This window comes from Trachurus trachurus (assembly GCF_905171665.1).
Source record: "Trachurus trachurus genome assembly, chromosome: 21".
Lineage (NCBI taxonomy): Eukaryota > Metazoa > Chordata > Actinopteri > Carangiformes > Carangidae > Trachurus > Trachurus trachurus.
In genome coordinates, this window is record NC_139899.1 from 23085391 (window position 1) to 23103331 (window position 17941).

At 39.0% G+C, this 17941-nt stretch overlaps 1 protein-coding gene across 1 annotated transcript; it reads right to left on the reverse strand.

Annotated features, from left to right (window-relative positions):
• Positions 1 to 4064: 4064 nt before the first annotated feature.
• Positions 4065 to 10963, reverse strand: creb1b (cAMP responsive element binding protein 1b; the record flags this gene model as incomplete). The annotated part of the gene is made up of 8 exons (XM_083997234.1): positions 10810 to 10963; positions 8177 to 8289; positions 7854 to 8000; positions 6228 to 6328; positions 5735 to 5889; positions 4677 to 4862; positions 4348 to 4501; positions 4065 to 4209 (listed from the first exon to the last, which is right to left on the reverse strand). The coding sequence occupies exons 2-8, from the start codon at positions 8279 to 8281 to the stop codon at positions 4065 to 4067; spliced, it is 993 nt and encodes a 330-aa protein (XP_083853360.1). The 5' UTR covers positions 8282 to 8289; positions 10810 to 10963.
• Between the last annotated feature and the right edge of the window lie 6978 nt (positions 10964 to 17941).

Below are 17941 nucleotides of genomic sequence, written 5' to 3' on the forward strand. Positions count from 1 at the left end.
GTAATTGAAGGTCAAATATATGATTAATTCATCAACAACAACACACAAATTCTTCAAGAGCAGTTTATTGCGACATAGCAAGTGTTTACAAAAGAGTGATGTAGTCAGTTAACAGCACTTTCAATTAATGGGCTGGTATAGTTTTTGTAGAGTGACAGTTGTCGAGACAAAGAGTAAGTAATGCATCATTGGGTGATCTTGTCTCTACAAGATACTGTACAATACATGGCATTTTAAATCGATAACTTGTAAAAGTGGCAATATATAAACTCATCACATTAAAAGTTAGAAAAAATGTTATTATTACTGTTCTAGAAATTCTCTCTATATATACTTTTACACACAAGGATATCAATCTGTTTCATGCACAAATGAGGCCCGTGGGTATAAACTATTCTGGCACGGAAATGAAAACACTGTCCGCATCGTAGGAAAGATATTGTGACACCACATCACAAAGTTGAGTTCACTATATCAAATCAAGGGAAAACAAAAAAAATACTTTTACAATTTTTTTTCTTCTTTCAGCACCAGCAATGGATGTGTGAATTACAGCAGGTGGAAATTTTAAAAACAATATTTTCATCTCAATGACTCAGGTATTGCAATGGCACATTTATCAAATTAGCTGCTCGCTCTCCTCCACAGTAAGCTCCAGGTGGTTTGTCAGATGCATTATAAAAAGATCATTTCTGTATTTTGTTATGTCTCTACACAGGTTTGTCTAAACCACAGTGCGACAGGCAGGAGGAGGAGGAGGAGGAGGGTGAATCATGAACAGCTACACTATGTATCAATGAGCTGCGGGTCAATACGGGATGATTCATTCAAGACTTCTGAATGAATGAATGAGTGTGAGGTGCTTCAGCCAATAGAGTCCTCTTTACATTACAAGTATGCACTGTATACTGTACAATATCAAAATGTTTTAAACTAGAAAAATAAAACTGGAAGAGCTACCATGAACTGTTAAAAAACAAAAATAAAACATACACACATTTAAAAAAAAAAGAAAAAAGAAAAAACACACACACGCACACATACCGATTGTTAGAGCCAGCATTAGTACCCCAGGATTTCCTTTCAGCTCATGATGGATGTTTTGAAACTTATTTATCAAACAGAAAAAAATCTGAGGTCAAAATAATGTTATCTCAAATAAATAAAGCAAAAGAGACTGAGATGCATCAAAAACCTCTGAAAAACACAATACAGATCTTGAGTTAAGCTGATTTTGTGTCAAGAAACTGCAGCTCTATGAGAATATACGTTTCAAACATCAACAGTGAGCTGGAGGAAACGTTACAGACTTTCCACATGAACATCACAGAGTTTATCTCTCAACTCTGAACGTGAGATACTTTTGTTTAGAGAGGATTCAGGTTCGTTTTCCAGTAGAAATGAGAGTTGATTATTACATGTACCTTAGAAATCAATGTCAATATGAAATGGATAAAAAATAATCTCATGTAACTTTGTAGCAGAATAAATGCAGTAAAAGATAAAATAAAATCAACATATAAAAATGGCTCCAGAGGAAAGAAAAGTTGTGCTTTTCATATGATGGATTGGAGGATGTATATATATGTATATATGTATGTATGTATAAAAAAAAAGGCGGGTTACAAACGGAGCCGTTTCTCTTTCAGTCTTTGAGATAAAAACATATTTACAGTTAAAAACATAACGTGTGGTTGAGTTCGAAGCCCCTGAGGCCTCGGCTGTGCAGTTTTTCAAACAAACAAAACTGTTAACTCACGAAATAATCCGATATGCAACTGCTCTCAACAGACTCTCTTCTCTACAAACACTGTCGATCCTAAAACAGTACAGCACTCGTAAATATAACATCTCCAACAAAGGCCTTTTTTTTTTTTCATACACTTAGCTGCCATGATGGTGATAGGCCCGGTGGATTACATGAATACACACACATACATTATCTTCTATTATACATTGACGTATGTTACAAATATGCAAAGTTGTTCCATACAAGCCATAAGAACATTTCTCATATCAAATAAACAGAAATACATGAGGTCTACACATGCTGTAGAGTCTATGTACAGTTATATAAAAAAATAAACAGACGTACGTACATGTACCTTCTCAAAAACAGTCGCACAAACGTGATCATTTATCAACAAAATGCACATTTTCATGGATTATTATTATTATTAAGAGTTAAACTCTTGACACCGTTTCCTATTTCATACTGACTCTAATCTGCTTCATATTCAAAAACATGGCCTCCGTAATCTCATGTGTTGCTTCAATCCATATTTAACCACCATTTAACAAACACTGCAAAACAGACACAATTACTGCAAAACGCTGATAAAAAAAACAACAACCTCATTATCATGTAAAACTGATAACTTTGATCATTTCAGGCAACAAACTGACAGTGTAATGTGGCACAGCAAGACGGTGGTTGACCATAAATTTAACCTTTAACTGGGAAAACATGATCATCTGGTTTTAGAAATTACACTTTAAATGTTAATTATAAGTTTAAGTTTTTTGTTTTGTTTTTAAAAAGAACATTTTAGTCGCTGTTTAACTGCTGATATCAAGGGACACAGTGAGTTTACATGTTTCCCTGATTATCTCAACCACAAGTATGTAAATGTTTACAACATTGAATCTACTGTTGAAACACACAGGAAAAGCAGCCAATCAAGTAACTAAGTACCTTTGTTTTTTGATTTATGTTTGGAAAAAAACATTCAGATTTGTTTTCACTTATAAATAATTCTATTTGGATAAAATGGCACCTTGTGTCGCTGTCCCACTGGACTTAAGGTAGTGCTTTTTAATTATTACCATTGTAATAACATATTGGCCAGAGTCATGAAAATGAAACTGCAGGATATGAAAACAATAATCTTTCATAACAGCTGTGCTAATAATCTCACGTTAAGAGCAGCTCTGTAAACCGTCTTTTGTGGAGAAGCAGAAAAACAACGAGGGAAATGAAAAGCGATGTCACATTACAGTACCTCCCTCTTCACCGCACACGACTCTCCGACACACACGGCTCCTCCTTTCTTCACGATCGGCAGTTGGTAGCATCTTTAAAAGTAATTATTGTTGCCACTTGTTTGTGCCCAATTAGCTGTAGAGTCCCCGACACGAGCGGCCACGTCGTCGACAAGTTGATTCACGTCAGGATGTGGTATCAAGTAGAGTTCACAGCTCATTCAGAGCCTTTAACTGTGACGGACTGAGGAGGTCCCACGTGAACACACAGCAGGTAAAAGCATCAACTGAACTGTCGTTATTGTCAGTGCCAAATGATATCTTTAAAAAAATGTGTTTTGGCAAGCTGAGTCTTCTTGTCGTAGTTGTGGCCTGTGAATGTAACTTTATACCGTGGCAGCAGATTTATGAGATATCTGGCAGGCGTCTGCAGATTCATAAATCTGGACACGTCACACATGGTTGTGTGTCGCAGTTCAGCTACTGATCTGAATCAGAGCACAAGGTAAATCAAACTGCAGCGATGGTGACGCTTCAAGCACAACTTATCTGACATAAAATGCTCTACTGGAGTCCATTGAGTCCAATAAAAAGTCTATAAGTCTATAACAGCTTCTCAACCTTCCTGAAAAGAAAAAAGAAAAATACCTGAGGGCTGAGGAGAACAGGGTGGAGAAAAATAAACTATCATGTACAATTAAAAAACCAGTGAGATGGCCTGAAAGTAAAAAGAGGCCGTGTAGAAATGTTCTTGTTGTCTATGAAGATTTAAGGATAATATCTCATTGGGCTCATTGGACTTAGTTATCGACCTTTCCCAGTGAAGCATCTTTAAAATTTTGAGTTCAACCTTACGCAAAGTTGAACTGGAATTAACCAAACTACGACAGTGAGACGTGTCAGCGACATGTTAACTCTCAGTTAATGATGTTGTACAGGATTGTAGCTGCTGTTTTAGACAATCAGGTCTACAGAGATCTGAACTATGGCCGGCTGTGTGCACACTGGACAGGATCAAACAGTCAAAGTATTTGAGAGGAACTGAGATGCTACTTGGCCCAGCTCGGCGTTCAGGACACAAACTACTCTGATTTGTGGCAATAAAGGTCTTTAAGCGCTTTAAGTTCTTCGATTAGCGTCTTGTTTTGGTTCTCCAGGACGGCCACTCGGTTCTCCAGACACTTAACGTACTCCTTCTTCTTCCTGCGACATTCACGTGCTGCCTCTCTGTTGGAAGGATGAGACAGTTTGGTTTTGTTTTGTTTGATATGCTATAGTCTCGGGGACGGGGGGTTTAGGAGTGTTGAGTATTTTTATTTTTGGTTTTCGCGCATTCATTTGAGACAAATCCGTCTGTGTTCGTACCTGTTCTTCATGAGGCGGACCTCCCGTTTGCGAGTGACCTCCTCCGTGGCGCCCTGAACGGGGAGTGCGGGGGAAGAGGCCATGACCACCCCGGGGGCGATGGTGCTCGCAGGGGCTGCTCGGATCTGGTAGGCCTGGACGTCACCGGAGGCAGCTGAGACGTTCGGACGACAGAGGGTAGATGTTACATTTTTACCTCTTGAGGTTCATCAGCTTGTTTACTGACTGATGTTTTTGTATTTGTTTTCAACAATAGAGAATTAGACTTGTGTTATTTGATTATGGGTCCTTACATAACAAGAATGAGGTATTGGATCCCCCACTCTCACCTTGGACCACCACCTGGTTACTGGGGACCAGGATCTGCTGGCCGTCGCTGGTCTGAGCGTACTGGAGGATGGTGGCGCCGGGCTGAGCGGCCGCTGCTGCGTTGGTCATGGTCAGAGTCTGAAGGCCCTGGACTCCATCTGTACCGTTATTAGCCAGCTGAATGGCCCCGCCCTGCGTGATTGCAACTGGCAGAGGACAGGGAGAAAGCTTATTATTGTATATAGTATATAATATGTTCATCCATTAAAGTTGTGTTCATTAAAAATTTTGCTCAAACTGTTCATGTGGATCGTTCCTATGTTTCTATCTGATTACCGTTGGTTTGACTGACTGTGCACCAGGGTTATTTCGTTAGTCTTTCCAAAAACAAGAACTAAATAAAAACTGAAATGAAATGAACAATGCAAAACTAACTAAAACTAAACTGAATGTCAGATAACATCAGCTTAGTTTTAGTTTTCTTAGAGCTGGATAAAGTTGCAGGAATAAAACCCACAGGTAGATAAGAGTGAATGCAACATGATAAAGACTGATGGGAACATTTATGGAATGCAACTAAACGGGAAAAATCCCACAAATTTGGAAGTTCATCTTCAGAGGTCTCACAGAGGGTTTCTCCTAAAACCTGAAAAACTAAGATTAGTTGTTGTAAGACTAGTTGTTTTTAAATATGCTATATAAATACATTTTGAGTTGAGTTGAGTTGAGAAGACTAAATAAAAACTAGTCAATTCCTCAAAAATAAAAACTAAACTCAAACTGCTTAATCACTTGGTGAACAAACTGAAAAATAAACTGAAATAAAAAAGCAAACTGAAAAACTAAATAAAAACTATAATAACCTTGCTGTGCACTGCTGCTAACATCAACCTTTCCAGGATTTACATAAAATAATACAACTAGCACATGTTCAACATCTTGATTGAAGCAGGATCAGGATGAGCCTGTAACGTTTGAACAGGGTGTGACAGGTTAAGTTCACCTCAACAAAAGCGTTTGAGCTACATGAGCCTGCAACCTGAGCCCCGTCTCCACTGAGCCTCGAGCCGTCACCTACTGTATTGTCCGCTGCTGGTCTGGTAGATGGGCGTGGGGACGGTAACAGTGGTGATGGCGTGCGTGGCAGCCACGGCGGATGAATCATCCTCGGCCTTTTCCTCCTCGATACGAGGGACAGCCGGAGCGTCGGACGAAAGGTCGTTCAGGATTTTCCTGTCGGGACAAACAAAAGTGGGAGTTACACACTGAACCCCAACAGGCAGCGTCACGAGAGAGAGATTTCACACTCGTACTGAATCAGTTTTAGTGGCATCAACACCATTTTTAAACATCCTTCCTGCTGTAATAGGTGTAAGTTGTAGGGAGTAAAAGTGGGGTAAAAATGAAAGAACTCATTGCTAACAGTTTTTGCACATCTCACCTATTGTTCTCGATTATATCTTATATATTTTTGCAGTTACATCTCATCAACTATCTATGAAAATATTGATAGATCATGCAATTCATTATGTTTCTCTCTTATACACACACACACACACATGTTGTGTTACCTGTACGAGGGCCGTCGTGACAGAATCTCTCTGCGTTTCTGACAGTCGGTCACACTGTCTACTGACTCCTGTGAGTCCTCACTTTCTGCTATGGTGGAAATCTGGAACAGACAGAAATACATCAAACACCTTCTTCTAGGGGTGCAACGGTACACACAAGTCACGGTTCGGTACAACAGACAGACACTAATTGAATGTAAAACTAAAAACCATCTTCTGTTATAAAAGTAAAAAATAAAAAAAGTGCATTAGGAGTGTTATAATACCATTCATTAATTCTAGAGGAAAAAAAAACTTGCACTTGACAACTGGCAACTATTATAATAAAAAACCAAGAAACTAACATCAATGTTGGTTTACACAGTTAATTCAGGCTCGATGCCAGTTGCTATGGTGATGTTTCTGGTGTCAGTGTTCATGTCAAGAGGCTTAAAAGCAGCGGGATGAGTTGTTGCACACAACTTGTCTTTTTCCTTGCACCAGTGGTTAACATATCGGGGTGACGCCGTCTTATATGCGTTAACTTAACGTGTTTGATGCGTTTCTTCAACTTCACACTCTCATCATTTCTCTTCTTAGCCTGTTATGACAGTTGCAGGCAGCTTTTAGGCTCATTACCACCACCTAGAGTGGAGTGAGGACTCAACTTTTTTCCCCCTTAATATTCACTCTTCTCTCTTCCTCTTCTTTCTATTATATTCTGGGTAGGGGTTTGGGTGGGGGTGGGTTGTTTATGTTATGTTTTGTGTTTTGTTTTTGAGTCTATAACACCTTTGTTTTATTTATTTCTACTCCGATGCTGTGAACGTTGGTCTGAGAGAGAGACAAACACAAACCTGTCTCTGCCTGTTCTGTATGTGTGTGTGTGTGTATGTATGATATGGACTTATTTACTGTAATAAAGTGATGAAAATTAAAAATAATAATAATATATGTATATATATATCAGGGTATATACAGGAATCTTGAATTTATTTTTAATACCTTTTTAAGACTTTTTCAAGACCATCTCAATATTTTTTAATACCTCACTGCCACTTCAAGCTGTAACCATTTACATCAGTGACACTTTTAACGCAACAGTTTTAGTTTGTGATTAAGACTCGACCATGATACAACAGAATTCAAAATAGGCTAGGATAATAAATCAAAGGCAAAAAAATCTTCTTTTGTTTTCTTAATGTACCGGTTCATCTTTGTTTTTTAATGAAATGAATAAATTAACACACTTTTACAATGTTTTTAGGACTCAAACTCTTGGACAGCTAATTCAGAAAAAAATAACTTTTATTATTTATTATATTTTAAATTTAAGACTTTATAAAGTTGTGAAAATACTTTTTAATACTTTTTAAGGGTCTTAATTTTCACAAATTTGATTTATCACCTTTTAATACTTTTCAAGACCTCGCGGATACCCTGTATATATATATTCACTCAGACGTATTCGTCATATGACTGTGTGCAATCAAACCGTGACGGCATGAGACGAATACAAATACCGTTACACTCCTCTACCTTCTTCTAACTTTATCTTCTTTATGAACATAAAACATCTGAAACTAGAAACTGTGTGTGTGTGTGTGTGTGTGTGTGTGTGTGTGTGTGTGTGTGTGTGTGTGTTACCTGTACAGTCTGGACCTGTGGGGACTGGATGACCGAGGGCTGTGCGGCCTGGATGACACCGTGGACCTGCACTGTCTGTCCGTTGGGAAGCTGGACCAACGTTACCGTGGGACCTGTTGCTGAGACGTGGCCTGTTGCCATGGATACCTGGAATTCACAATCAATAATGTGATGATCCTGTCGGTCATGTGCAATTACATACAATACAATACAATACAAAACAATACAATACAATTTAACATTAGTGATTATTTTCAAACACTTGTGGTGTTTAAAACAGGTATTTTTAAGGAGTTTTTTTTTGGAGGCGTGTGATCTGTTACCTGCGCCAGCGTGGCGAGCTGTGCCGAGGTGATCTGCTGGCTCTCTGTCTCGGTTATAGCAGTCTCTGCCCCCTGCTGAGCCTCTGCTGCTGACTCCATCTTCATTGGCTTAGCTGAGGACGGAGATTAAAATTTTAACATTCGTGGAGCCACAACTTCAGGTAAACACCACCACCCTCCCCAAGTTTGTCAAACAACAGCCAGGCGCTAAACTCTTCCATCCTTGTTCTTATCATCCTCCCTTAGCTAAAGGAAAAAAGGGAAACATTGCTCAAGGAGATTTCTGTGTAAGACAGACTTGAGAAAATAGTAACCTGTTCCTGATGTTTATTTATCAGAATGTCTCATGGTCACCTTCATTATAAAAAGCAAAGTTGTAATAAAACATTCCTAATAAACGAGAGTCTATAATAAGGCTTTTAATGAGCTACAATATTTATCTGTAACAACAGCTTCTCTACCTAAGAATCCAGGCCAAACTTTAAACTCTTCAAAATGTTCTCAGGTTTCACCGTAACAGAAACAAAATCAGATTTATCATCCGACTCCTACGGCAAATTTCTAAGAGCAGGCGGTACCAGGCTCAAACCCCGCATTGGGCGGCCCTTTCCTGCATGTCATTCCCCCTCTCTCTGCCTCCCCATTTCCTGTCTCTCTCAACTGTACTATCTAATATAAGGCATAAAAAGCCTATAAATATACTTTCAAAGAGCAACTCTCAGGTGATCACTACGATTGATCACGTTTTTGCTCAGTAACGTATGAAGCACACACTTGCCATCTAGTCCCAAAAATAATCCTGATGGTATATACCGTAGTAGTTTATTCTGTGAGAATATACACAGTATAAATCACAGTTTATTCTAAATTAATGTGTGAAATCTAGTGTAAGTAGCACACAAAAACAACAAACTCATTCATCTATAAGGTGTAAATACATAAATAGTGATAGATAATTGGAAACAGAACTCGTTCCAAGACAACAGGATGACAACAGGATGATCTGATTACAAATCAATTACACAGCTATTCTTGTCATTTGTTTGCAGCTGTAAAAAGTCAAGAAAATTATGAAAAGTGGTGTTAATATCCTTACACATGTTTACATGGAAATATTTTACTACAACCACTCTATTCCTACACACACACACACAGCTTCAGCTACATTACTATTGCAATTATTATTATTATAAGTGATATATTGTTCCTGTCTTTATCCATCCTCTGAAACTCTTTTTGATTTCAAAGCATTTTGAGGTCAAAATAACTTGTTTTCTCTATTGTGAGTACAAGTGAGTTTTGTTATAGTTTCCTTCTGATTATTATTTCTACTTTCCTGATGAACCTAGACAACCATCTGACAGTGATTACAAACCAATAACACAGCTATTCTTGAAATTTTCCAGAAAATGATAGCTGTGTTAAGTCATTAAACATTTACATGGAAATATTTTACTACAACCACACAGCTTTAGCTAATACATTACTATTATAATTTTGATAAATAGCCTAACGTTATAATGTTTCTGTCTTTATCTCTATCCTTTGAAACTCTTTGTTTGTGATTTTAAAGCATTTTGAGGTCAAAATAAGTCTGATCAATAACTTTATGTGAGCACAAGTGAGTTTTATTGTAGCTTCCTTTTCGCCCTCACCACCCCTCCTCTGGCTGGTTTGAGGCCGTGCAGAGAGCGTCGGATCTGGGACGTGTTCACTCACTGAGCTCGGTGATCTCACACTGTGCGTAGCTTCTCTGCGCTGCATGATTGGCTTTACACATTTCTCCCTCTGCTTTTCAAAAATCACTTGGATGCGGTGCGTGTGTGTGTGTGTGTGTATGTGTGCGTGTGTGTGACAGCAGAAAGAGACACATGGCCGGGCAACGCCCCCTCAACACACACACAGGGACACACAATACAGACATACACCGGTCATATCCCAGGAGAAAAGCGAAATAATAAAAAATCACCATCTAGTGAACATTTATAATACAACATGTGTGTGTTAGTTGAATATCTAGGCCGCAGTTTCGTGTTTACAAACGTGCAACTAAACAACGACGGAGCCGTAATGGCCGATTTCTCTACTGACACTGAATGAATGGGAAATAGGAGTTACAACATTTCTGACTTGATAGTAGCGATTGGAGTAGATGTTTAATGATAAATTAATTAAAAAATAATATCGATGTCATTTAAGAAAGGTGTGGAAACAACTGGTAGCTTAATATCGCGGCTGGTTGGGTTTTTCCAATGTTATCGGACGTTAACGGGGGGGAAAAAAACAGCGCAAAATCTGTGCGCAGACATGTTTCTTCTCCGTAAAAGCATCACTTGACAGCTGAGTGTGTTGAAGTCCTGTCAGTGTTTAACGTGTTAACACACACACATACGGAGACACACGCACACACACTGTCTCTCTCTCTCTCTCTGTCTCAGTTCCTCTTGGTTCACTATCAAAGCACATTGGCTCCGTTTCTCCCAAACAGCCGCAGCCTCCCCTCCCTCCATCCTGCTACAAACGCACCGCGGCGCCATGATCTCTTTGTTTCCTTCGGGCCGAACCCGACCAGACCGACACTTTCTACGGCCGCGTCCCGTCTCTCCGAGCCCCGGACACCGCACCGTCCTTACCGATACAGACTCCCCTTCGTCACTCCTGGGCCTCCGGAGCTCCACTTTTATTCTGGCCGACACGTAAGAGCCCGCGTCAGGCTACACCTCCGCCGCGTCACCGGGAACAACAACACGGAGATTGGAGAAAAGGACGAGAAAGCAGATGGCGACGCTGACCGGAAATGAACGAAGTGCGAACGGAGACGGCCGGAAAATACCGAGGAGCAGCGGATCGTAACGACTCACTCGTGAAAGGTTTGGCAAAAGGACACTTCAGGTGAATAGGGTAAAAAAATTAAACTAACAGATATCACCATGAAACTTACCAAGTTTATAACTTACAGGAAGACAATTATTTTTTGTATTACAAGTTTTGTCAAATTTTATGTTTAAATATGTAAATGGGGAATATCTAATTAAATGTGCTAATTTGCATACATATCGAGAACAGAAATCTAAATAATGTATAAAGCTACTTTCAAAATAATTATAATTTTTTTATTGTTTTATTTTGTTGACCTATTAGAGTGAAAAAGTTTTCATAGAGGGGATTTTGGTTATCTCTGAAAATGAGAAAATACTGTCACCAGCCCTAAAAGATCAAATTTCGCCATGTTTTTAACAACTTTAACAACCTTAAAACTGGAAGATTAGGTGTCTACAAGTGCTGCTCAAGTGAAAATTTCTAGCTCAGAGTATGAGGCAAAACTAATTTTTATTGTAAAATTCCAGAGATTATTATTGTCAATTTTACTTTTATGATTTGTTGCTGATACAGAGGAAATTGGCATTTTTGGAGCCTACATCCATGTCTAGGAGAGAGAGCACTTTACAATGATAGTACCTGACATGACATGGGTCAGACCAAGTTTTGGTGAATTTAGGAGAAATTTACAGATGAAAGAGACTAAATGAAGAAAAATAAAAACACCTTAATGTGGATTTTCTACCATTTCTTTCCGAAAGAAGACATGTTAAGGAAGTGAAATATCCCAAAATCTCAAAATTGATCAGTGCACGAAAAAATGTTTGTGCCTGAAGTGCCTTAACTAGTTTATTAACAATTATGTAACGTGAACAATATGGCTGTTCTCATATTATGAAGCAGGATTCAGACCATTGACCAAAATCACATAAAACAGATTTATTTTGTTTCTAGCTGAATAATATTATGAACATTGTCTTAGTTTGATACAGGTGGGAAACTGTGTTTTATTAGGAACCACCTACTGAAGAAATAAACCATAATACAATCACTTCTTCATGGCATTGATTCCTGTTATGTAACAATTCCACAATATATTGGAAATGCTGGAGGCATTTGAGGTAAATTGAGGCCATAAAAGGATGAACAACAACACTCAAGACAGGCAGTGGAGCCCAAAGTAAACCAAGGAAACGACATATTGACACAAGGCACGTTGATGCCATTCACATTTGGCTGTTGATGCCAAATTTCTGACCTGACCATCTGCACGCCTCAACAAATCCAAACCAGACCAGGCTAGTTAGCAACGTCCAGGTTCATTGAGCCTGTGCCCACTGCTGCCCAGTCTCCTGGCTGAAAGGAAATATCTATTGGCCAACAAATCCATTTGCACCATCAAACTATCAATCTTACCAATAACTGCAGTATTGAAAACAATACTTTATATTTAGATGTCCTTTTGGCTCATCACCACAGGAGGAGATAGTCCTTGTATATTGAAGAAAATATCCTTTTGTATAAAAATTATTGTATATTGTCAAATAAATATTGATGCATCAGCATTTTCTGTTGTAGCTGCTCCATATATGCAGTTAACTCTTCCATACAGTTAGCTATTCTGTGGTATCCAACCTAAGTCTTTCTAAGGGTCACTATATAAATCTAAAAGGTCAAGTACACAAGGTCAAAGTGCAAATAGCTCAAAATTATACTTATAATAATAAGATTGCCTTTATTGTCATTGTATAATAACAGAAAATATACAACAAAATGTGTGCTCCTGCAAGGCTTGACACATAAAACAAATCAATCCTAAACAAACAGATGTACGCACACATACTCACACACTAATAAATGATATATGAAAGATAAAAGATACAAAGTATATTGCGCATTACATTTAAAAGAAAATAGATTGCACTTGATGGAGGGTTACGAGATTGGACCTGAGGTAGGAAGTTGCAATTGTTTTATAGTCCGTTCAGTGTGCATTTTACTGTGGGGAGAAAGCAATAAGTATTGTACTTCTAAAGTGGGTAGATGCTCTCCACTGCTAGTTAAATGAGGTTGGATTACTTGTATACAATTGTGCCTACAGTACTTGTCATTTTATTAGTCAACCACCATACCAGGAGAACATGGTGGTTGGGTTTCCACCTTTATGCTGTGAGGCAACAGCGTTAACCACTGAACCACCACATGTGTATAGGCTACATAACTGTAAAAATAACCAAAAGTAAGAATAAAAAGTCTCTAGATAACAGCACCATTCATTCTCCATTCATCTCCCTGCACGTGCACACTTCACACTAGACATTTTTACACATCATAGTTGAGAAAGTACAGTTAATAAAATGAACGGCAGCTCAACTGCATCAGTGATTCATTTTCACACTGTCACATACCACTGAGATTAGTGAACACCTGTGTTTTTTGCAGGTATGACTAGCTAAAATGTCTGCTGCATGTGGGGGGGAAAAAAGCTTATTTTTGGTAAATTCATTCTCACTGTCACCACCAGAGGACAGCAAAAGACCAACCCAACGCACAGCGGTGGGATCTGCAGGATTTCTGTATAATTCAATAGAGAGTGCAAATATAAAACAAGTTTGAAAGAGATTAACCAAAAAGGAGATAAGAACATATGGATTTGAAAAAAGAAAAGAAAAGGCAACGACATGAAGGTTTTCTGACGTGCAATGTTGTGATGGAGCAACTTCCTCCTGTAATGTGTGGCTCTGGCCAGTTATATAATGACTGGTTAGGATTTAAAGCACCAATATGTCTCAGGATGGGATACTTCATTAAACCATGCTCAACCATATCATTGAGAAAACACACATATTTTAGATGGCATTACAAAAAAAACGAAACGATAAAAGAAATAGACAGAAATAGCCCACAGTTCATAAAGTAAAACACCACACAACTAAATGTGGAAACATCAAGAACACACTGACACAGAGGAATCAATAGAATCAAAAGGCAAGAAGTTCCCATTTGAATTAATGTTTGTTTTTCATGTCTGTCTTCTCCTTTTGAAGCCAGAGAGTGGAAAACATCACGTATAATTGACAGGATTTTCCTCGATCTCTCTCAGCTCGTCACAGGCCAGAAATTAGCTGTCTGTTCTTTTTTATTTATTTATTTATTTTTCTCCACAGATGGTGGCACTGTAGAGCTGTGTAAACTCTCCGACCATGTGCTCCTCTGGTCTCTTCCTCCTCCTCCTCCTCCTCCTCCTCCTCTTCCTCCTCCTCCCCAGCGACAGCCACTGCTGGTGTGTCACCACGCAGATATGTGGAGTTTATCAAGGCAATTCCTTTTATAATCCTCCTGATGCTCGTTGTCGGTGTTTTATCTGTTTAATAGCATTTTACTGCTACACGCCATAAAAAACACCCTTTTTATTGTGACACCAACACATTGTTTGGGGAATTGACCCTGCCTGGGTAATGAACAGCAGTGATTTTGCAGCCAGTTATAAAAAAAAAAAAAGAAAAAAAAAGGAGGACGATGAGGGTGCATGGGTTTTAAGGGGGGAGGACAATTTTGACCTAAAGAGGAGAGGAGGAATATTTTATAGAAGGGTCATTAGTCAACATTCACTTAGTTATTTGGGAAAAAATGTCATGCTTGAATGGCATTTTGTAATTCTAAATATATTTGAAATAACATCAACACAGCTGAAGAACATAAAGACAGTGAGGCAAATGAAAGGAGACATACATAATATAAAGTTTGGAAAGGAAGAGCTCACTAAATGTTTAAAGATGATGTGAATCACACGTTTAACACCACGATCATCATTATCGTCAACATCACCAAAATAGGAAATATCTTCTGGAAGGTATTCACGGCTCCGGTTTAGTTCAGACACTGGGAGGAGAGTTCATGACTGTGGTAAACCAACACGTACTACTTCCTCCGGTTTGTCGCTGCTCTCTGGAAGAGTTCCTGGAACTAAATTTGGGCGCCACTCAGGAAGTGATACCTAATCCAGTTCCAGGTATTTTTTTTTTTTTCCAGGGATTGCTGGCAGTGGCTTTCAATCGTATTTGGCCCAGTGGATGAGTCATCACATCACAACGAAGGACAGCCAAAAAAAAAGAAAAGAAAAAGAAGAAAACACAGTAATAGCCATTTCACTTCTCCATCTACAGCAACCTGGACCAACAATAAACAAAATAATGAGGACAATGAAAGATTTGTTGGACAAATGAAGACGTCCAGGATCTCATTAAGTTTTGGGAAGAGAGTCCAAGGGAGCAAGAGTCAGTGACTGTAGAGACCAAGAGGGGGAAATAAGAAAATACAGATATCAGTGCATGGATTGGAGCAATCAGGTGTAATAGCAGTGGATTTTACTTTACAGGCACACAGTTCAATTAATTTGTCTCTGTGGAAACAGATGGTGATTCATCGCTGCTTGCAGCTTAAATTCAACTATCAAAATATGATAAAAAAATGAGACCATAATAGTTAACATTATCGGTACCTGTCTACATGTTAGTAACTGTGTACACAATATCAAGTCGGGGTGGGTGCCACATATCTGGTGTATTGATTGTTGTTCTAACATTGTGCACAATGACAATATCAACCGTGTCGATACTGTAGGACCGAAGACATGCAGTGTTCACCCATCACAAAGAGCTATACCGACACGGTTGATTTTGCACCCAGGAAAGGAAGTTCCGATAAATTAGTATCTAGTTTGCATTTTACATCATTTCCCTGTGTTTTACATTTTGAGGAAGAATCATGCCCATATATTTGCAGAAGCAACATACACAGCTTAAACCACATAAAGGATTTCTGAATCAACTTCATATGATGTAGACGTATATAAAAATATATAAGAGAAGAGAAGACAAGACAAGAAGAGAAGGGACGAGACGAGAGGACAAGATAAGATAACATAATTGAAAAGAAGAGAAGAAAAGAAAAGAGAAGAGTCAAACAAGCATCAGGACTTAGAAGACAATGGGTAATTATTTCCAACTCATATAAACTTAAATACTTTTCTGATATAATAATTTAGCATTTAAAAGCAACTTATACCAATGCATGTCATATTTACATAGGCACATATGTATGAAAAAATATTTAAGAGTTTATGTAAAGAAAGTAAATTCTCTTTTTTGTACCATACAGTTACAGCTATGGAAAAGATCTCACATCTAATTCTACTTGCAGGTCAGTGTTACTCCAATACATCTGCACTTATTGTAAATGTAAACTCTAAAATCAAGTTTCTAAATTTCTCTTTTTCCTTTTAAATTTCAATTTATTTCCAACCTCTGTTTTCTTCACCCATTGAACAATACTGTTTAATCTGATGTCTGTTCCAGGGGCATATGGTATATTGTTCTTTAACTGTGGGTTAAAATGGTCTGTTCTTATTTTGTATGTCTGCGTCTGTTTTGCCTTGATATTGTCTGTCTGTGTTCTGTCTTCTAATTGTCCACTGTATGTCTTGTCATCACAAGGTTTTAAAGTCTTCTGTGTTTATGTCTTTTAGAAACCTGCCTTGGGACTGTGGCTGAAATTTAGCAGTTGTGCTAAGTCCGGCACATTTACACTAATGCTTAATGCGTCAGTGTTGATGAATGTGCACTGTCCCAATTCAATAAATAAAGAAATGAAATGAAATTTTTACTTCTACAAAACTGCATAACGTTTTACGGCTTTCCTCCCCCAGGGCTGTGCTCTCTGTCTTCATGTGTCTCCCAGCATCAATACGTTCTAGTCACAACTCCAAAAACCTGGTATGATGCACAGAGCTACTGCAGAGAGAACTATTACGACCTGGCCACCATAGACGACGCTGGAGAGATGGAAAGGCTTCTTAAAGATGTTGAGGATAAATATGATGGTAGCCTATGGATAGGGCTTCAGTTAGAAACAAAGGACATGTGGCACTGGTCTCTGGCAGACAAAGACTTCTACAAAGAAGGAGAAAGAAATTATTTAGTTTGGGGAAACCAAGGATCTCACAACTGTGTGTTTTTCGAAAGCGGGAGTCTCTTTACATATACCTGTGGTTATAAGAGATATCCACTTTGCTTTAATGGTGAGTGTCATTCATTCTTATTCTGGCATCACACATACAAATGCATGCAAACAACTTTGTAGCCACATCAATCACAGTGTGTTACACAAACTAGAAACATGTGTTGTAGCTGCAGCTGTGTAGACATTGTCTTTGTCTGGTCCTGTGAAATTTAATGCTGTAGTGCGTAGCTCCTGTTAGCAGGTGAAGGATATTCTTCTACTGGTGGCTGCGGTCACACGTGCAAAGAACAGTGTCCCGTTCACTTAGTCTATGCGAGCGAAGGGGCCAATAAAACATTTGCATCCTGTGGCGAAGCTAATTTGTATCTTGGATTCGTGTGAACTGTGAAGTCAACTGAAAAGTCGACACTACGTAGCCAGGCCGCCTCCCCGTAGCTAACGAACCTTACCGTCAACTTGATGTAGCATTAGCCCCACCTGCTGGATCGTAGTGCTCTAGTTCAGCCAGGTTTCCATGACAATGCACATTCAGCAGTTGCTCACAGTACTTTGAGAAGAGTCTGATGTCATCCACTTTAGGCGCGTTTCCACTGCAGGAACTTCAGGGTAATTTTATGGGGCCAGCCCCATTGGTGCGTGTCTCCACTGCAGGAACCTCCCCCACAGGGCCATTTACAGGAACTTTTACGGGGGCCAACGGAGTACCTACTCCAGGGTAGGTACTCCGTTCGGCCCTGAAAAGCTCCTGGGTGGGGCTTGAGGTTAACCCGGCGCTGATTGGCTAAAGCTAGAGCAGGCTCTGACGCCACCAGAAAGCACCAAAACAACCAGCACTTTTAAAATCCAGCAGAAGGGGAGCATTAGCCTAGCAGACACCGCTGTAAACAACAAGAAAACAGCAAGAAGCTCTATGACAAATGGACC